The following is a 21,520-nucleotide window of genomic DNA, read 5'->3' on the forward strand; positions in this document are numbered from 1 at the left end:
ATGTATCTTGGATATTCATGTAAAATGATGCAATTTGTTTGCGTTATTTAGTCCCAGAGCTTTTGTGTCACAAAGCAATGTTCAGCTTTTACGCCTTTGTAATATCTGCCAGTGGAGGTCACCACAGAGACCATCGTTTATAACCTGCCGGCCCCCAGAGAACACTCTCTTTTTCTCTCTCCTCCCCCTTCCTCTCGCTTTCCCCCTTTCTTCCTTTCTCTCTTTTCGGGAACGGGCCCCTGGTGCACGCTCTTAAAACGTTGTAGCAGCACTTCATAAATACTCAAGCTTCTAATGACTGTTTTTGTCTCCTCCTCAGCCCGTCCAGTCCACATTAAAGTAAACATTTAATATACTGTACATCTTTAAAGTGTTTTATTTATTTTCTTGTATTTTCTCTTGCTAAAAAGAATTATAAAATTTACCTCGATATCCGAATCTAAATATATTTTGATATAATGAAAAAATATAAATCTTAAACGTAATACATATGTATATTTTAATTATGGCAATCAATAACTGAACATTGCGTCAGAAGTGTCGCTGGTCCAGGATTTACCGTCCTTTTTGTTTTATTCACACAATTTTCTTGGCACATTGCACATCCACTAACAATATAAAATTTGCAATGTGTACTCATGGTAATTAAGGCGAAATGTCAGAGATTAGATCAAACGTAAGTACAATGTGAGAGAGTGAAGAAACACAACATGTAGAGGTAGTTAGGGTTTAAGAGAGAATAGAACATAAGATATTTTTTTTCATTTGACCTTTCAAAGAGGACTTGGTTTGTGGAGATAGACATGCCAATTCTCTTTAGTGATATAATCAAAATATAGTTTTACAAAACTAAAATATTGTTTGGCTGCAGAAGGATTCTTTTAACAACAGCCTAATAGTGCACTGATAATGATGAGTCACTCTTTGTTAAAACATACTTTTCTTTCAGTAAAATGGTGCTTTGGGATCGCAGCCATATGCAGACTCTGCATGAAGCTCCAGAATATATATAGACACATAGATTTCATTTCCATCAGCTTTCTTAGAATTACATAACACTGCACTGCTTTAAGTCCACCACCCGGCAATGCATGTAATTAAAATTAAAATTTTCAGATAAAAATTGGAAGTTATACTTGTTACATTTGGTGCAAATCTACACTTAATACAGACATGCAATACAAAACCTAAACTCAATACAGTATAAATCTAAATTGATTATTCAAAGCCCATTCAAAATTTTCAATGTTCATGGAGATTTGGGGAACTAATAATCAAGGGGGAAAACAAAAAAAAAAAAGACTCCCAATGATACCTTCAGGATTATATGTTTTGCTGACAAAACTTCCCCCAATTAGTGACACATCTGGCCAGACCTTTTGAAACAGTATCTGTGCAGCATAGTTGTTTAGCTCGAGCGCTGATCTTCGTGGATGTTTTTATGACCTCTTTGAACCAAGTCCAGAAGCTATTCTCCCAAATATTTACACAGTAAAAATGGTATTGCACAGAATCAGCCACAGTGCGAGAGCTTTACACTGCTGGAGCCTGCCCATTAATTTCTTAACCCACCAACAAAATTACAACATTAGTTAGCGATTCTAAAGAGGTGTGTGATGTAAACAGCAATCCATCGTGCGAGTGAACACAATTCTGCAATAGAGACCCTGGTATCACTTTCTAATACAGTACAAACTGTCAACACTTCTTAGGGCTAGAAACCAAACTGTTTCCAATTTGCTGGACTGTTCGGAAATGACCTGATGCTAATGTACTGAATGCTTGTCTTAACAGTTTATAAAATGACGACAGAAGTCGTAACTACAGCCAATGTATTTCGTAAGTAAACAAGGTTTACTGAATGAATGAAGTAAGTAGTAAGTAGCAGCTGTAAGTAGTCCCATTACTGCTGACAATTTATAAAGTCTGAACCAAAATGAGGTCAAATCAGGTTGATAAAATCTTCTTCCCTTATACAGATTAATTGTGGAAAATTCCAAATTCTGATCTGGGGTCAGTTTAGAGGTCACCAATGGGATCCATGCCTGAGCAGCAAGACAAACTCAACAACAGCACCTCCATCCATCAAACAGTCCAGGAACCATTTTGTGTAACAGAGACTTGCAAAACATGATTCCACACAGTAATGGCTTACATTATTGTGCTGGAAATTATGATGGTATCAAAAAATTGATGTTAGCCCTACCATGTAACTACAGTATTAAAACGTTTTGCCTCAGCCACACACATAACATAATCCATATCTGTGTCTGGAGCAGTGCTTGTACAGAAAGCAGCTTATGAATATAAACATAATTTCAGTCTGTAACCGTATTGCTCAAGAACAACCTGTGCTTTCAAACGCTAATACATGTCTTTGTAGATCTCCTGCAGTAAAGGGTGGAGTGAGGTCTCAGACTCCGTCTTCTTGATCTTCTGCACCAGCTGGACGTTCTCCGTGACCAGCTGCCGAAGGTCAGCCATCTTCTGCAGCAGTTTAGGGAAAAGATAGAGCGAGTCCGAGTGGTTGGTGTGGAGGTGCTGATTGAGGGCCTGGAGGATGCTGTCCTGACTCTCCTCCACCTGCTTCACGTTCATCAGCCCTGGACGATCTGCGGGAGGACAGCAGAGAACAGGGGGGACCCCAACGGCGTTAGCTGTGACTGAAACTGAAGACCAGAAGAAGCTTTTTGTATTCGTCACAAACTGTCTTTCCTCACCTCCGCAGAGAATAATGGCAGCAACAAACAGGGCCAGATCACTGTCATCCAGCTCCAGGGCGTTGAACTTGATGGCAAACTCAAACTTGGGCTCCATGATCTCATTGAAAGGGTTTCTTAAGCTACGGAGAAACTCCCGAGTCACAAAGCCTTTGCCATTGGCCACTAACAGTCCGTCTTTGTTCATGAGAGAAGGAAGCATGGCAAAAATAGCCTCATGCACACCATATTTCAGCAAAGTAACCTGCATAAAGCAAATGTACATTTAATTAAAGAAGAGAAAATATTCCAAATAATAATAATTTAAAAAAAAAAGGACAAAATTCTGCAATCCCCCCCCCCCCAGATAGTCTCATCGAGATCAAGATCTTTTTTTCAAAGCAGACCTAAGAGCAAATTACATAGAAAAACCCCCCAATACAATTCAATCACATTTAGGTAACTGTAACCAAACCACAGTTCACACAACAACATTACCAATTTGCATTAAGTGTCGCCAAAAATATCAGCTAGACTCTTTGCTCTCTTTAAAACAGCACTATATAGTATATAAAAAAAATTAAAAAAGATACCGCCATACCTGGTCGTTTAGGAAGAGGTCCACGAAGCCTGGAATGCTCTTGGCAAACTCTGTGAGCTCCCTCACAGTCTCCACCGTAGTGCACTGACAGCGGTAGAAAACATGGACGCCGATCTCCTTGGTCAGCGGTGCCCCTTGTACCAATTGGCTCCACACCAAACCGCTTTCTGCCTTCCAAAGGGTATCCATGTCATAGATCACGAACGGCTGAAAAGGAGGAGAACGATTAGTGTTCGTTAATGGAAGCTGATGATTTTCCCCGAATTTCCCCAGTGTTATCTTATTGTTCCTGACGCACTTGCACGTCCAAATTATATATATAAGTAATTCTAATCCCAAAATTACAACCATGTCTGATTTAAATGGAAATGACAAGTTAACAGCCCCCTGACCAGCACTGGGTATAAATATTTCTGTACCGGTACCAATGCAGATACCTTGAATTTAATACTCGTTCTGAAACAATACCCTTTCATGAAATATATATTTTTTTTTTTACCCTGGAAATACTGATTTAAAGGGTCAAATATTGCTTTTATATACTAATGTCTGCATTTAGCTTTGAAGACAAATGAAATCCTTTAAACAGAGAATTTAACAAATAATCCAACCTTTTAACAAAGAGAATTACAAAAAACATTTACTTTACCTGTATAAATGCCTCGTTTTAATTTTTTTGCCTCACTCATACTTAAGAGATGAAGAACTCAGATATTGAAATTTAGTAAGGAACACACTCAATTGTTTTTATTGGTGAAATTGAGTTTGATTCCAAAGAGATTAAAATCTCTTTGGATTAGACTGAGTGAATGTGCTGGATTTACTCATTTTCTTGTGTTTGTTTTCAACTTTGTACAACATTGGCACGACTATATTTGCCCAGTTTCAAAAGTAAATAGATACATTTGCATTGCGTGTTTTGCTTTGCCCATTACTGGGTTGAAGTTTACTCAAGGCTAAGATAATTTATCCTCATTACTGATTGTGCTTTTCCCACTAGTTTGTTAACATATTAAAATCTTAAGTTTGGCTTCCGCAAACTTTTTCCAACCACTCACGTTTTTGTTTTTTTTAGACTTTGTTCCAAAGTGGAAGGATTGAAAATAACAGGGATGGAAATCTTGCTGTCATTCTGAGCAAGGGACGTACCGAAGTGCTGTTGGTCTTCCCAGTCAGGATGCTGCGGGCCCTTTTCTTGGTCATGCTGAGGTTTTTCAAGTAGGCAGTGTTGACTTGTTTGGCCAAAGTCTTCAGGTCTGAACCGCCATGATGGCAAGGATTCAGTTCCTCTGCCTGAAGGCCGGCCACAAGCTTCTTCTTCTCTGCCTCAGGCATACGTCCATATCTGATTGCTGGGAAAACATATACTCGTCGTTAAAAGTCATCCGTTAAAATGACTTTATCTTTCGTGACACACTCATGCATGAGGGGATACAATAAGCACGCATCTGGAATGAACCAATTTAACACTCGAGCTGTTTAAGCATTTTAATGATTCCTCCTACCATCGTGAGACATCCCCAAAGACAGGCACTTCTGGAAGCGACAATATTGGCATTTATTGCGATTTTTCTTCTGAATCTTGCAGGTGCGCTCACAGCGCTCGTATTCCAGTTTCATTCGGATGGTCCGCCGGAAAAAGCCCTGGGTCAGAAACAGCAACAGGTTCAGCGCAGCTCAAACGGCACAAAGCAGCTATTGTAAAGCCTTCTTATAGGAAAGTCAGCAAACGTATTGTAATCCAATAATACCCTTTACCTTGCAGCCCTCGCAGGCATGTACACCATAGTGGAAGCCAGATGCCTTGTCCCCACAGATCTTACACTCCACATTTATTCCAGCGCCTGCGGCGTCTTCTCGGCCGAGGCGCAGTTGTTCCGACAGTGACGGAGATGAGGTACTGGACAGATCTGCAGAAATACATTTGGAGCTTTCAGGATCAGAACCCCATTATTGGTGCAGGGACTAGGACCGTTACAATTATTACATAATTGCCAAATCGAATTTGAGCCGACCACAATCAATTTGGGAAACGGTTACCGATATCACAATCATACTTTTCCATACAAATGTCATGGGAATTTTACACTTATTTTAGAAATGTCGTAATAGAGGGGCATTTCCGTCAGTTGGGTTGAGGCAAAGTAATTCGAATAGTATATTAGAATTTTTAATATTCCAATTTTCAACGTCAATAGATAGCTCTTCTGGCTAGGTAGACATGTATTATTATACTAGGATGAGCTAACACCTTCATAGTGGCATAAAATGAACATAAAAAGACAATTTGTTAATTGCAATAACTTGCAAGTGACAAATTGGCAACTAATCATCAAGTAAATGTCTTGACCATGACAACCCTGGCCAAGACGTTGACAACCAGACAACGACTGGTTTTCTGCTTGCGCTGTCTCACCTGTATATTTGGTGGATGCTGCGTTGTTGTCATGATTGCTGTGATTGTTTCCATCCTGCCCTGTGATCTCTTTATCGTCTTTCTCCTGGTCCCCGTTAAGACTTTTAAATACCGGGGAGCACTTTGAGTCCTCCTCAACGCCTCCTCCTTCTCTTAGCGCCTGTAGGTCTGGTACATCCGGTGCATTATTCCCCTCTAAACAGGGGGAGACCCTTGACTCGGCCTCTTGTAGGTCAATGGCAGCGGCAGCTGTGTCCAGGGGGGAACTTGGCTCAGTACGTCCATTAACACCTTCGTGCTTCTCTGTGGCAGTGCGCTGAAACCCATCCATGGTTTTTGTTCAGGCTGGTACAGCAGCTCCCCTCCTGTCACGTTGCTAACATAACTCCCCTATCTAGAGGGTGGGAAAAATAGCAAAATTAAAATTATGACGCAAAGAAATGTGCGTGTAGGTCTCGATAAATCCCCCCAAAATCACTGATAACGCACAGGGGCTATAGGAATGTCACGACGGCCTGGTTCACAAGTAACACCAGCGAGAATCGACATTCAGTTTGAGAGACTTTTTACTTTCACTCCACTAGATTTCAAAGCAAATACATATACTTTTTACGACACGACATTTCTAATACAGTTACATAACTTTAGCTTTACGAAAAAGAAGAAAGGAAAACAAGGATTCATATAAATATCATATATATTGATATAAAACAATGATTTTTCTTGTTTTTTTAGGCATGGCAAAAAATAAACAAATCGGGGAATGGATCGACTATGATCCCACCTGTTCAGTAAATTGCTCGGTTTTAGGTCAAATCTATACGTGGAAAACAGTCGGATCTCTGAACCCAGGAGAGCATCGTCTTGCTTCAATGCACTTGTTTAGTTAAAAGTTTGGAATAGGGGATGTGACTTTTGTCCTTGATGGCAGCCTGACAAGCCACCGCACGACATGTCACTGTGTCAACACAAACATGGACGCGACCGGTGTCAACGTACTCCAACCCGGATGAGTGGCACAGAGGGAAAACGCCGCTGCGGCGAATGGGAACGACTCTGAACTGGACGGCGTCCACGGCGTGTGACCGGAGAGGCGCTTCCCGGCTGTGGCGGGGCCCGCCATGCAGCAACCTGTCACACTGGTTCTCAAAACACCCACCTCTGCGGTTCGCCGTTTTTTTTGTTACGGGTCGTTATAACAGGGCTTGGCACGCTGACGCTGCTTACACGCCGAGGCGGAGGTTGAAAGGACGTTCGGGTTCCGTTTCAACCCCGTGTAACTTTACAGTCCGGTTCCCGGAGGCGTGGGAGTGACTCGGCGGGGCACGTAGGGATCAGCGGAGCTAGCGTTAGCCCAGCTAGCCGCTCTGTTTACTGGGGACTAGCTCTATTTTACTGTTAACGTGGCTGACCCACATTCCGCCGTTTGCCTTTTAAAAGGCCGAGTTACCTTACCTTTCGCCGTTACGCCGCCGCTTCAAGCGAATGCACAGCATATGTACGAACGACTCCCCAGCGCGAAATGAGCAGCGGACGCTAGAACCGTCCCGGGGCGTCTGTTGACAAGTTGTTTGTAGTCACTAGCTGGGGTTAGCATGGGCTGCTAACGTCCAGGCTGCTCACAAACACTTGAAGTTGAGGTTGCGGGATCAAATGCGCTCTGCACACAAGCCAGTCCGGCGGACAAAGGGGATGGTTTGTACTTCTACTGCTCGGATACTATCAGGAGATAAGCGGAGGCAAAGTGAACTGATAGCCTCCTGCACCCACCTCCCCCCCCCCAACACACACACACACACACACACACACACACACACACAGCTCCCAGCCGCACCACTCGCACCACCCAAGCACCACCACGCAAGTGATGCGACACTTGTGAAACGACCCGTTCGTAGCGAACTAAACCGTTTGAGCCACTCGTTCCGCGGATATCATTTTGACAAAAGTTAATCTTTTTTTTCTGCCCAAATAAGTGTTTTTTTTTTTTTTTACGACAGTAAAGCGCAATGGGTCCCCCCCCCCCGTGATCCACGGTTTGCGTTCTTCCGCCTCAGTAAACGCAGCTTAACAGAACCAACGATTCTCCGTCCGGGACTTTCCGTTCAGGGCTCAGCGCCGAAGCGACTCTTCCGACCCTCGTTCATCGCTCGTCGTCGATCGGAGGCTCCCCCTCGCTCACCGTGCGCTGCGCCGGCCGCATCAAAACGAACGAAGAGGTGGAAGGGTTGAACGAAGCCTTTCACCGAGTGACTCGTCGGGGACCGAATCCCCAGAAACAATCGAGCCGTTCATCCGAAGTGAAAACAGAACAGCGCCCAATCGCTCCGTCCACCGGCGCTTTATTTACGAAAAACAATCACAAAAAATCACAGACACGCGTTGGAACGGATTCATATAATCATCGTTCTTGATAAATCCAGGTTAATATATCCACACTATCTCCCCCCAAATGAAAATCACAAAAAACCCCACTGTTGACATGCAGTCTGTTCCCTCTGCCAGAGGAGGGCTCTGTTGACTTACTTAATTATATACAGTATACTTTCTTACTTACTTAAATATTAAAAAAAAAAATATATATATATATATATATATATAAAATATATATATGTATGTATGTATATGTATATGTGTATATATAATGATATAATGATTGCCTGCCTGATTGACTGGTCATCAGCATCAAGTGGTTGAGTGGTGAACTTTACTTTTATTCACAAGAATCAGGAAGGTGTCAAATCAGCATAATTTCCCTTAAACAGTTCGTTTAATTGATAATGATAAAAATGTCACGTTTTAATCATATTTGTTGAGTTATATATATATAGATATATATATATATCTATATCCATATAGATATAGATATCTATATATATAACTATCTATAACTATCTATATATATATAGATATATATATATAATATATATAACTCCACCGTTATGATTAAAACATACGTATATATTCAAGGTATATATATATGTGTGTATGTGTATATATATATATATATATATATACGTATATATATAATGATGTAATGATTGCCTGGGTGACTGGTCATCGGCATCAAGTGGTTGAGTGACACAGTGGTTGGGTGGTAAACTTTACTTTTATTCACAAGAAGCAGGAAGGCAGTGTCAAATCAGCATAATTTCCCTTAAACAGTTCCAGTTTAATCGATAATGATAAAAGTGTCACGTTTTAATCATATCCGTGGAGTGATATACCATTAGAAATTTATTACAAAATAGGTTATATTGTTGATGATGAAGGATGATGAACATTTAATATTTTCCACAGCTAGGGAAGACAAAGAAATGCACTCTATTTACAAGCACGTTAACTGACGATGGAAACAGGAAGTATTGTGACTTTTCACTGTTTCTTTCTCTCGTGTTGCCGTCTATGTGATGAGATATTCATGAGATATCCACAAAAACACGCAATAGATTCATCTTCTGAAATAATCCTAAATTTCTTCACACTGAAGTATTGTTTATGACCGGACCCGGACAAATATTAGTTTAGCAATGAATGTTACAACGTATAAATAATATGACACAGTTTAAAACCAATGCTGACTGTGAGGTTGTGAGTGACACAAAGGTTTTGAAACAGTGGTTCTCAACTGTTCTAGTCTTAGGATCAAGATTTGTCCCCTTTGTCCTCTGTCATAAAACTATGACGCATAACATAATTAAGGATTTAAACCATTGTTATTTATTTCACACACTAAATAGTGCAGTAATGTGTAATAAGGCACAATGCTTTTCCGTGCATTATTAAACGCAGACATAAAATAATCAAATTAAATAAAAAGCCAAAAACGACACCATTTATTTTTTTAATCTTTACAGCAATAAAATACAAAGGGGACTAATGAAAAGGCATGGCTTTTGCTTTTGCTTTGCCATAGCTTTGCTTTTCCAAAGTAAACATATACACCCGCCGACCACTTGAAGTGGACCTGCAACCCAGTTTTGGATCGGGAGCCAATCGTTGAGAACCACTGGTTTAAAACGAATATCAGTTAACTCTTTTTTTAAAATGTATATTATCTGCAGGGACATCACAATGGAAAGGTCTTCTCGTTGCATGACCTTGTCTCTGACACATTTCCCATCAGAATACCTCCCAAGTGTGATCAAAAAGATCTGTTCGCGGCCTCTGATCAATCACTTTACGGGATATCCATGTTTCCATTGGACACCTGCGAGAGGCGTTTGTCCCCTTCGAGCTCGGTGCTGTTGTCGACATTCTCCTTGCTCTCCTCGTCTTTCTCCTCAGATCGCATCCTGATACGCAGCCCGGGGTCCCGTTGCATGGGAATTTGGAAAGCAGAGAACGAGCTTCCTAGAGACGGTCGTTTCTCTGTCAAGAACAGAAAGAAAACCCGACAGAAAGCAAAGCAGTCAGCCACGCTATGAAGGAGGTAGAAAGGGCATATTTTAAAATAGGCCAATGTGGTTTAAGTCTCTGAGATGACACGACAATGAAATTATGAAGAAAAAACATGCTTCAAAAAAAATGGAGCAAAGCTAAAACAAAGAAACGCCAGTGTATTTTAGAAACCATCATTTAGTAAATTACATATTGTTATTCTTGTTATAATTCAAACAAACGTTTTCTTGATGCACAATGAAATTGCGACAAAGCCACAAAACCAAATGAAACATTTACTGACTTGCATATATTTAAGAGAGAAGTTGCATAAAAAAATATTCCCGGAACTACTTGGCAAAAGTTCTGAATTATTTTCGGTAAAATAATTTTTGAAGGTATTTGAAATATTTAAGGGGGACCTATTATCAAAAACTCACTTTTCAGTGGTTGTGCAATACATTTTGGTCTCTGATGGGCCGACTAACACACTAACTGTGAAATAAGACAACCCAGTCAGTTTATTGTGAGCTGTCGAATTTCAGAAAACATGTGGTGAAATAAGCCATTCAGATTTTCAGCCCTTATCTACATCATTTAGGATTAGAGTAGAATTAGAACCGGCCTCCATCTGAGAGTAACTCCACCCTTGGCTGGAGAATAACAAGCGCCGCTGGGAAGACCAGCACAAATCTTTTAAAAGAAAGAGGAATTAATACCAGCTGTCTGTGAAGAAACTGCAGACGATGGAAATCAAAGAACTTAAAAAATAATTCTGTATGCAGTAGATACACTGTAGGCTGCGGCACACGCTCCACTGTGCGTTTCACCAAACAAAACCAATAGAAATGGTGTGTTTTTATTTTGGATGTATTTATTTTATTTTATTTTACAACGTTTACATGAAACAAAAAACCTTTGTGTGCGGCGTCCCGGTGCGGCCTCCCCCACAATCTTGGAGGGCGGCAACGAAAGTGGCAACAAACTTTTTAAATTAGGCCTTGTAGATTTGATATGAGCGAGGATTCAGATTCTCAACTCAACTCAAATTTGTTCAGAAGCACATTTTTGTGGACTGACAAGGTATAACAAGTGAAAGTTTACTGACTAAATACAACTGAACCCCGAAGTAAAGCTCAAATCCCAGTGGCTCACAGAACCCTGAACTTGCGCTCAAACCCCATTAGCTCACAGAACTCGGGGCCAGGCAGCTAATTGACATTCAAAGCGACGCACACTGACACAGCCCTTCGGGAACAGGTGGGTTATAGAGGCATGTTAGAATGGTTAGAATGCATACTCTGAGCTGTATTTTCAGCAGAAAAAAAATCAAAAACATGTTTTGGGGACCTCAGAGACTTATATTAATTTGTTGAAAAGGAGCAGAATAGGTCCCCTTTAACAAAACAGAGATAAATTGAATCTTCACCTGTCATCACTGAGATACAGTTTAATAGCGCCACCAGATAATGTTGGCATCAATAAGGTCCTGTACTGAACTGAGGGGACCAACTGAACACGTTTTTTTACACAATGCACATTCTTGTCGTACAAATGGGACTCACCTCCTGGACCGATGGGACGCATCAGTCTGTTCATCTGAACATTCCAGTGTTTCACGTTGGTGCTGGCTTGGCGGAGCTTCCTTTGGGCAGCCTATCAGAGGGCCAATAAAATATTCGGTCACAGCGACTGTGTGCAATGATACTAATAAATGGCACAACGTAAAATAATTGTGATATAATATTTGTGGTGCTACGATTAGATAGTTTCACAAGTTCACTCCAAGTTTCTTTAAGGAAGAAAACTACCAGCAACACTCAACATAACAACATTACAATGAGATTCATCAATTCTCCCAGAATTCACACAAAATTCCAGACATATTTTTGGTATTTCCATGAAAGATCATACACAAAGGACTGCTTCTTCAGGCAGAATGTCCCTCTCAAAAGACGGATGCATTTGTTATTTGGATGCATTGCTTCTTTAAAACTCTAAAACAAGAAAATAGACCTATATTGGTCTTAAAAAAATATATATATATACTATGAATATTATATTTATTCCAATTCATGCCACTGTATACATTATTAATCTATTCCCTGATCAAATCTGAAAGTTATCCAAGAGAATTTTTTTTTTGTTTTCCATTCTCAGATATGAACCGTGGGAGTCTTACCACCACGTCTTGGTCCACTCTGTATCGGTTGGCCCGAACCTCCTCCAGCTGCCGCTGCGCCTCGTCCAGGGCTCGGGACTTGTTCTCCATCTCCTGCTTCAGCTCCTGCTTCTCCCTCTGGGTCTTCAATATGTATTCTTCTTGCTCTTCCTGCAGCCTCATCAGAGCCTTCATCTTATCCTCTTCCTCGGCCAGCAACCTGGACACAAGAGTGACTTCACAGGGTCTAGATGGGCCCCTCGCTTTCCTGCTGTGTTTTTGCCGTCTGACATTTGAAGGACAAGGGCGACAGGAACGACAGGGAGGTGCTGCGGGGGAGGCTGTCTCCTGTTTTGCTTGTTGTTGTTGTTGTTGTTGTTGTTCACTTCACTTTTAAAGCGGACATTTTGAGCTTTTGACCGCTTTTTAGTGCTTCAACTGTCACTTATGGACTCATTAAAGAATTTATTTTACACCTGGATCCCAAATTGGGATAACTGCCGCCAGCCCATAAACACCCAATCGTGTATACACATAGTTCTGACTGCACACGACTCGACAACTTCCTTTGTTAACTCTACTTCCTCAGGAAAGCAGCATTACCTCCCTCAGATAGATAGAAAGCAGATCATGAGCTTCACAGAAAGAAATCTATTCATATCAGCGGCAGTGTGTGCAGAAAAGCCCCTTCCGAAGCGCCACACTCAAAACAATGTTTACAAACCATTTCCCCGAACGTATTGCGTTTGATCACGTATGCAAGTGTGCATTCGCGCTCAGGAGTGCTAAAATCCACAGATATTGCCCTACCCGGTTTGAGCGTAGCGGAAAGCCTCCTCGTCCAGCCGGGCTTTGATCTCCAGCTGCAAAGCCTCCTCCAGACGCTTCTGCATCTCCTCCAGCTCCTGGATCCGCTTTTTCTGCCTCTCCGCCTCTTCCTCCTTCAGCGCCATCTCCACCTGCATGCTGGCTCGGGCCTTCAGGCAAGCGACAAGGAAGGAAGCAAATATTTACCCGACTCATCGGCTCTCAACGTGGACTCATGTTAAACTTCCATTATTTCATTTGCAAGACGTTAGCACCCGTTAGAGAATGTACAGTAGTGATTGTTTTGATCATAGTTTCACCGTTATCTCTTGCTTATGGTCTAAGCGGCTGGAAAATTTTGCACTAAATCATAACGTGGACAAAATCTTATCGAATGGGGTCCTGATGAGTAGCAACTTCAGGGTTCTCAATGTGAAAAAAGTTGAGAATCACTACTCTAATGCATAACATGATGGACAATGTCCATTTACATATTAAGCCAATTGGTCAATATGGCAAATGCGCTTCTGCTACAGCTACCTCACCCGTCATCCACTTTCTCCCTCAAATGACGTGACATCATTCCATTTTGATCGACTTCTGCCATCGCAAGGGATGGATCAATAGCATGTTTTTAAAACTAATACCCATTCGGAACACTATAGACTTAAGACCATTAGTTTGGGGTCATCAGAGCTGCTGATTGGCATATAATCATCTTTGTCCATGAGAGAGATTGAAAAAGCTTCAATGGGTCAGAAAGGTCGAAATCAAGTTACTTTCAATATCTTACTGGTTTGCTATGGCCCTTGGTGTAAGATTTTTATATTAGGGATATCCTCCGATAGCAATACCCTATTTTAGCTTGATATTGGACCGATATCCAATACCACTTTATTATTATTATTATTATTATACTATATTATCACCATATCATCTTTGCATAGTACTATTTTATATAATATTATACTTTATACTCCTATATTATATTATAATAAAAGTCCCTGTAAAGTGAATTCAGTGATTTGCTTCACATTATACTTGTTAGAATAAGTGGTGTGGGGGTGGTGGGATTTAAGCAGCCACACCTATGTTGGATCTACTTCATTGAGCCCAGGATCTGAGGTGGCTGTGCACCTGTTGCTCATCAGAACAATCAATGTGCACGGGTTAAATCACCCATCGGAGGGGGCGTGTTTGTCATGACACGATTCCATCTGCTCTTGGCATATTACGGCCTTGCCAATAAACCGGTTTGTCCTCCATATCCTCGCCTGTGTCTCTGTGTGGGGGAGCCAGGGAAAAGCCACTTGGATGGCTTGTGGCAGGGGATCTGCCACAGAAAGTACTTGCTGAAAATATGTGAAAGGACTGAACGACGTAGTAGTGAATTGTGCAGTTAGACCGTTAAAACAGTTTCTCACCATTTTCGTGGTCCGGATTATTTGGGCAGGCCTAAATCATGACTCATTGAGCCATCACACTTGGCATGGCCCCTCCCCTAACACTATATGAACACCAAGTCGGAATTGGAGCATCAGTGGTGAAATAAGCTCAGCTAAGCTAAGCTGGGATAAAACGTTTTTGGGGCAATAAACACCTAGAGTAAAAGGTGTCTTCAGGGAGACCGTGAACTCATGACACGGACGCCCAGAAAAAAAAAAAAAAAGAACCGTCCCGTTGGTTTGACCGCGCAGGGTGTGGTTACGTTTGCATTGGCTGCATGCTAGCAGGCCGCTAATGGTCAGACAGCAGCGCATCATTCAAATTTGACTGGATGGTTAATAACACATTTTTCTGTGGTGTTACCAACTCAGAATACATATTTATTATTGCTTTACAGGGGCTTAAGGTTTGGACATCGTAATACCACCCTGCATTATAAATCATTATAAATAGTATATAATTCACTACTTTACTTCTAACTATTGCTACTGCTGCTATCACTGGAATTAAACTTTCTGTATTGCTGTTGTGATGTCACTGCACATCATTGATGTCACTACCAGAACTTACTTGCACTATTTGTTTTGCTGCTGTGACACCTGGATTACAATATCTTATCTCGCCTTATCTTATCTGTATATCCATACCCCTCTCACAGGGCTCCTAATTTCCATGCTACATCCGCCCTCACCTCCTCCGCCTCACGCAGCTGGATCTCCAGGGCCTGCTGGAGCTGCTCGTGCTGCTGCCGCCGTCTCAGCTCGTCCTGCTCCAGGAGTTCCTTAGCCTGCTTCTGCGCCTCCTTCAGGAGCTCCAGCTCTGCCAGCTTGCGCTCCCGTTCCTCCTGCAGGGCTCGCAGCCTCTGCAGCTCCTCCTCCTTGGCCTGATGCCGCTTCTCTCGCTGCTCCCGCTGCTCCCGCCGTTTCAGCTTCAAATCCTTGTGGAGAGAGGTCTTCCCCTCCACGTGCAGCCTGATGGCTGTTTGAATGGCTGAAGGAAGGAAGGATGTTATGCAATAATGCTGCAGAGATGTAGAAAGACTTGAGGTCAATTATTCATCTTGCAGTGCAAGCATTACTGTTAATAAAGCCACCATCAAATCAAACCAAAACTAACTTTACTTATAGAGCGACTTTCAGGAAAGCAGATGCAATTCAAAGTGCTTTACATAAAAAAGAGTGATTGTAATATGTCACTCAAGAAAATAAGAAACGCAAGGAAAGAAATAAGGAATAAAATAATTAGAAATCAAATTATAATATAAAATAAATATTTTAAAAGCAATATGAATGTAAATATATAAAATTATATTAAAACACAGGGAATATTGATTCAGATAAAATAGAAATAAAACATACCCAGATGATAAAACCCCTCCTTATGTAAAAGCCAGGCTAAGAAGGCGTGTTTTCAGATTATTTTTAAAGATGTCTACTGATGGTGCGTTTCTCAGGCCCTCTGGGAGGCTGTTCCAGAGACCGGGACCTTAAACACTAAAAGCTGCCTCTACTATTAATGTTTCCAAGTTGACTGAGAGAATCCCACCAACCTGTTGTCCATTCCTGCCTCTGCTTAGTGTCTGAGGCACTCATCTCATACGTCTTAGAGAGTGTTTTCAGACAGAACATACACCTCTTTCCATCTCGGTCTGGCAGCACCTGTTAAATCAAGGAAAAACTAATTGTAAGTTATATATATACACTGTATAGGAGTTAGTATGGCTTTAATATAGGTAAATAGGTTAATGATCATTAAAAGTGTGGATAGTTTTAAGTCTATGTGAAATATTTTTTTATATGCAAAACGTCTGGTGGTTTTTATCCTACTATATGTTGAAAATGCACAGTATTTTTGTATCGTAGGCCTAAAGGATAATTTTAAGGGACAATCGCGGTTATTCAAGTCAAGTCAAGTTTATTTATATAGCCCTTAATCACAATACAGTCTCAAAGGGCTTCACAAACCTACATTTCACAGAGAAATCAACGGCATCCCCTAGTCTGAACCCTCATCCGGGCAGGGAAAAACTCCCAGAAAACCCCTTTGGGGAAAAAAGGTTGCTGGTTCGATCCCAGGCTCCTCCTGCTAGCATGCTGTAGTGTCCTTGAGCAAGACACTTAACCCCTAATTGCTCCTGATGGCTGCGTCCGTCAGTGTTTGAACAATTGTAAGTCGCTTTGGATAAAAGCGTCTGCTAAATGACTGAATGTAAATGTAAAAAAAAGGGGTGAAACCTTGAGAAGGGGCCGTAGAAGAGGGATCCCCCTTACAGGATAACCAGGCTGCAACGGATGCCGGTTAAAGACAGTTGTTCTGAAGCTATTCTCTCAATACTGAATCAATTTAGAGATTCTGATGCCAATCAATCAGGTTGACTGCAATTGATGGAAAAAAACGGTGTATACTGGATATCAAGAGTTTTCCTTTAACAAGGTAAACAATTAAACAAAAACACATTCCTAGAAGCAGAACAGAAATGACTAAAGAAATCCCTGAAATTTAAAACGGTAGCAAAGAAATCCTGCGTGTCACCCAAATTACCTCCACACAGCAGTTCCCATCGAGAACTATGTTGCCCTGGCAGTCCTTGCGGTCCTCCCCGGTGTAGTAGGCCAGGTTACTGGGCCTCAGAGTAAACCAGCGTTCCTTCCAGCTTCTCCTGAGCTGGCCCTTCTTCCACAGGTAGCCCTGGACACAGCCCAACCACCACACGTGATCACCCGTACCAAAATGGGACCCAAAGGACTCAAGAACTGAATTCTGGTTTCTAGAGGCGGACACAAAGGACTCATACCTCCTTCAGGACATCGCCGACTATCTCTCTGTAAACCTCCTCGATAGCCATGCCTATTATGCTTTTGTCAATCCCTCTTGTTATTTTCCCAGAGTTCATCATATCCAGAAAAACCCAAACATTGAAGCCCTTCTGCTGCACTGCATCCTGGGAGATGAAGTCCTCTAATTCGACACAGTTCAACTCAATGCTCATTGCCATGCATATTTTCTTCAGTAGGTACTCCACCTGAGCAGAGGAGGGGAAACAAACATCTTAGTCACAGTGGTTTTGGAGGTGGAGAAGCGAGGTGCGAGGTAGGGAGGATTTTGTTTTAATTTTGAATAGAGGTCGTATCTATATCCGTAAAACCATATTCCAATGAATGGTTAATCACACTGCGGTATCATCACAGCTATGGAGCCTTGTAGAGTGGCATACCATCTGCCCCCTTAAGTAGCGGTTCGCAGAGAAAAAAAAACAAAACCTTGACAGGAAACCGAGATGTATGCTGCAAGTGAGACACAAAGTTTACACTACTTCTGCATAATAAAGGCACAGGGTTCCATAACATCAGAACACAATGCTTTAGGCCCACACAAAAAAGCTAACATTGACCCATATTTCTACCCCATAAATTCCATGAGGTCAAATGTATGCACATACAGTTACTGTATTCCAGTTTACAAATAAGTGTCATAAAGTACCATTAATAATAAAAATAATAGTTGTTATAATAATAATTATTATTATTGTTAATGTTATTATCATCATCATCATCATCATCATCATCATTATTATTATTATTATTATTATTATTATTATTATTATTATTATAGTAAAAGATCATCTCTTTACTTTTTCAATTACACTCCTATAACTATATAACAATCCTTGAAACATTCTGGATAGACCTACCTCATCAGGGACCATTACCAAAGGGTATTTATCCTCAGAAAGGAAGTTGAAGAGACACCAGAGACGAAAAGTATCTTTGTCTGGCAGCACGGCGATGCTGCTTTTATCAGGCCGATAGTTTTTCTTTGCTGTGAGGGTCCAACAGAGCTCGTCAACATTTTCCTTGTTGAAGCAGCCCTCTTCAACCTTGGAACACAAGGCATAAGAGACAGCATTAAGGGCGGCAAAGATCATACTGTGTTGCAATCGGGGTTGGGAATTTAAATTTGATGCTTTTATGGCATCAACCGTAATACTATTGAGTATCAAAGCATCCTGAGGATTTCTACAGAAATTTTATATGCCAAAGTATTGCATTAATCAGCGTCAGTGAGCTTAATATGTTTTGTTAGTTAAAGCCAGGGAGAGATGTTTTGAACACAGATATGCCATTTACTGTGTATTTCAGTCATAAAAAAGGTATCAAATCACTTAGGAACTTCAACAAAGTGAAGGTATCGACATGGTTATTGGTGCTACTCCCCAAGATTTTACAACAATCCCCAGCTCCAAATATAATTTGGGAACACTAGTCATCTTTGTGCTGGTCACCTTATCCAGGATGTATTTGGTGAGGTAGGGCATGTAGCCCTGGCTGGAGACCGGCCCGTCGTCATCGTCCCTGAAGTGCTCCTCCAAAGCGACGGGGTCATGGGGAATGCACAGCACCGTGCACAGGTTGTGGGACAGCACCTGGAATATGTAACACACATGTACAAAACGCAGATGGACTAGAGGAAACTTTTCCATCGGCAAGCAGACTGTCAGTTTGGCTCTTTAGGATGTAATGATTGACATATAATCAATCACTCAGTGGACACACCTAAGCTTGTACCAAAAATATGTATCAAAAAGCTTTCCCTTAATATCATCATTATTTTATTCTGGTATCCGGCAGATATCCAGTGCAAGTATAAATGTACAGTATAGGAGGTGAATAATAACCAATGACAACTCATAATGTGGTTGTGGAGCAAAGTGAATGTGAAATAACATGATGACAAGGCAGAAGCTGTATCATACTTTCTGGGACTCAATCTGTTTTGCATTCTTTGCTCAGTAATTAACACATACTCTAAACCTACTACTTTAGGGAACTGAAACGAATATTCTGACAGATCTGTCACTTCATAAAGAAAGAGGCAGCGCAACGTATGTCTTGTGGCTCACTATGCCTCAATTCGCCAATTTGTTGGGTTAGCAGGTTTGCCAAATGAGAGTGTTTCCGATGAAACCATATGTTTAAATATTAATCTGTAAGAAAATGATGCTCCGTAAGGAATCAAGCTGTATGATAATCTTTACACATAGAATAATAATCCGGTGTGCGTGTCCCAAAACCTCATATTTTCTGGAAGATAAGCGCAGGGAAATCTATCCATTTCCAAAGACCCAAGAACTTGCAACCTGCCGACTTATCTGACGCATTTTATCAGACGTGCAGCCTGTTCTGAACCGCGACCACATCCTGCCTCCTTTGCTCTGACAGAACTCTGACTTGAGTTAAAGGTTGCTTCACGTCCCCAAAACTAGTGGGTGGACTGGCCTCTCAGCCGGCGCATCGAAGCTATCCCGCGGCCTCCGCGCGTGACGGAGACGGGCCCGGTCACCGGGCTGTGTTGTGAGCCAGGAGCCGGGTGAAGGGGCTGACGAGTGGCTGAAAATCATCAACAACAACAACAACAACAACAACAACAACGACACAACTCTAGTGTTTTTACTGAAGCGTGTGGGGGAGGAGGGGGGGGGGGGGGCCGGGGCCAGGAACGGAGACGCACAGCCAACCAGCACGCATTTCCGATGCCTGAGCCGTGCTCTCGCAGTCTGCCGCCCCGTCGGGCCGGGTGGCACGACCCCGCGTTGTGAAGCGGGCCCGGGCAGCTCCAGTGCCAGTCCCGGTCCCAGCTCGGGTCCCAGTGCCAGTGCACCGATTGCTCGAGCGGCGGTTACATCACGGCCGAGCCCTCGCCCCGGGATGAGGGCTGCCATTCATATACAGGCTGGGGAGAAAAAAACAAAACCTGCCGCTCTCCCACCCTGAGTGTGGAGCACACAGAGCTGGATATTGTGCGCCCCTTTTCACTGCACACAGCATTTTACACTGAATAGGGAGCAACTTGTCTCCAGGAATCCTGGTGAAAGGGACGAATATGAAGGGGACAGTGCCTCGCCGCGGGTTCCTATGGAAGTGGGATGTTTCCCGAGAGGAACCAGGTTTAAAACAATATCAACCCTCCTTCCTTATTTCCTTTTTTTGTAAGTTCTTCTTCACAACAGGAACACGTGTCGCGTCTGAAGTAGGAAGTGGAGCAACCCGACTCCCACCACCGAGAAAACCTCTATTCAAACCCCCCCCGTCCCGCCGGGGATGGAGAACCCCGCGCGTCCCGCCGCCCTCACCTTGAGCTGGGACTTGGACACCTTCCCGCTCTTCTCCAGGTCCAGCGCCGTGAAACCATACCAGATGGACTTGAGGAGCTCCGCTCGAAGCTCCATCGCTGCACCGACTGGTGGTTTTTTTTTTTTTGGTGGTGGTGTTTTCTTTTTTTTTTTTTTTTTGTTGAACTTTCTGCTCGTCGCTTTCCCACTCCCTCTCTTCGCTTTATACGCTGTTCGACGCACACGTGGTGAGACGCGGTCGGAGACGCGGCCGAGTTTTGACAGTTTGTCTGCGGCGCCGTCTGCCGGACAAACACTGTCACCGCGCAGGCGAAGGTGAACGGCGGACTGCGCCTCTGGCCTTGGGGATTTGCACTTTTCAAGCGTGGATCTGTTAATAATAGTTTGTATTCGGTAGCATCCCATTATTTACAGACAAAAAAAAAGTTTCTGTTTCTATAAGGATCCCATATATTGATATATATGAACGTTTAAGCCCGAGGTGTAACTTTATTCCAACCGTCTGATACAATATACCTCTGCAATATTGACCTATATCCGTCTCAGTAGAGTTGCCAGCTTTAATCATTCTGGGAATCACGCTGTCAGTAATGCTTCGACTGCAGGTTTATGTAAGTTCCCCGCCTGTCCTTGAGCCCGATTCTAACATGGCCTGCTAAAAGTCAAAATAGCAAATGTGCAATGGCTCCTCTATTATGTTACAACACAGAATGAGGTCTAACACGGTTGTGAATGTAATGCGAACCCAAAACCATAACTGGTCTGAAAAGAAAAGGAAGCTGCAGCTGAGATTATTAGTGACTGCAGCTGAAGTGGAAAGTTTGTTATTTTGAACGGAAAAAGGTAATTAATACAATTACCACACATTGTTTACATTTTC

General features: G+C 42.2%; 2 protein-coding genes across 3 annotated transcripts; both read right to left on the reverse strand.

The window, feature by feature from the left end:
* Positions 1-538: 538 nt before the first annotated feature.
* Positions 539-7,439, reverse strand: ppardb (peroxisome proliferator-activated receptor delta b). Of its 2 annotated transcripts, none has more exons than XM_080015625.1 (8): positions 7,172-7,439; positions 5,717-6,110; positions 5,059-5,210; positions 4,806-4,944; positions 4,450-4,652; positions 3,301-3,507; positions 2,721-2,964; positions 539-2,612 (listed from the first exon to the last, which is right to left on the reverse strand). In XM_080015625.1, exons 2-8 carry the CDS (start codon positions 6,045-6,047, stop codon positions 2,365-2,367), a joined length of 1,524 nt encoding a protein of 507 aa, XP_079871751.1. In that variant the 5' UTR covers positions 6,048-6,110; positions 7,172-7,439; the 3' UTR covers positions 539-2,364. The 2 variants fall into 2 exon arrangements, with proteins under 2 accessions (XP_079871751.1, XP_079871752.1); XM_080015626.1 differs by lacking the exon at positions 7,172-7,439 and adding an exon at positions 6,876-6,979.
* Positions 7,440-8,829: 1,390 nt separating this feature from the next.
* LOC307241787 (differentially expressed in FDCP 6 homolog) lies at positions 8,830-20,736 on the reverse strand (the record flags this gene model as incomplete). Its single annotated transcript, XM_080016012.1, has 11 exons — positions 8,830-10,087; positions 11,662-11,752; positions 12,279-12,477; positions 13,068-13,234; positions 15,202-15,500; positions 16,060-16,168; positions 17,052-17,198; positions 17,305-17,532; positions 18,202-18,387; positions 18,793-18,933; positions 20,641-20,736. The coding sequence occupies 11 exons, from the start codon at positions 20,734-20,736 to the stop codon at positions 9,897-9,899; spliced, it is 1,854 nt and encodes a 617-aa protein (XP_079872138.1). The 3' UTR covers positions 8,830-9,896.
* Between the last annotated feature and the right edge of the window lie 784 nt (positions 20,737-21,520).

Source organism: Zeus faber, assembly GCF_960531495.2.
Source record: "Zeus faber genome assembly, chromosome: 15".
NCBI classification, from domain to species: Eukaryota; Metazoa; Chordata; class Actinopteri; order Zeiformes; family Zeidae; genus Zeus; species Zeus faber.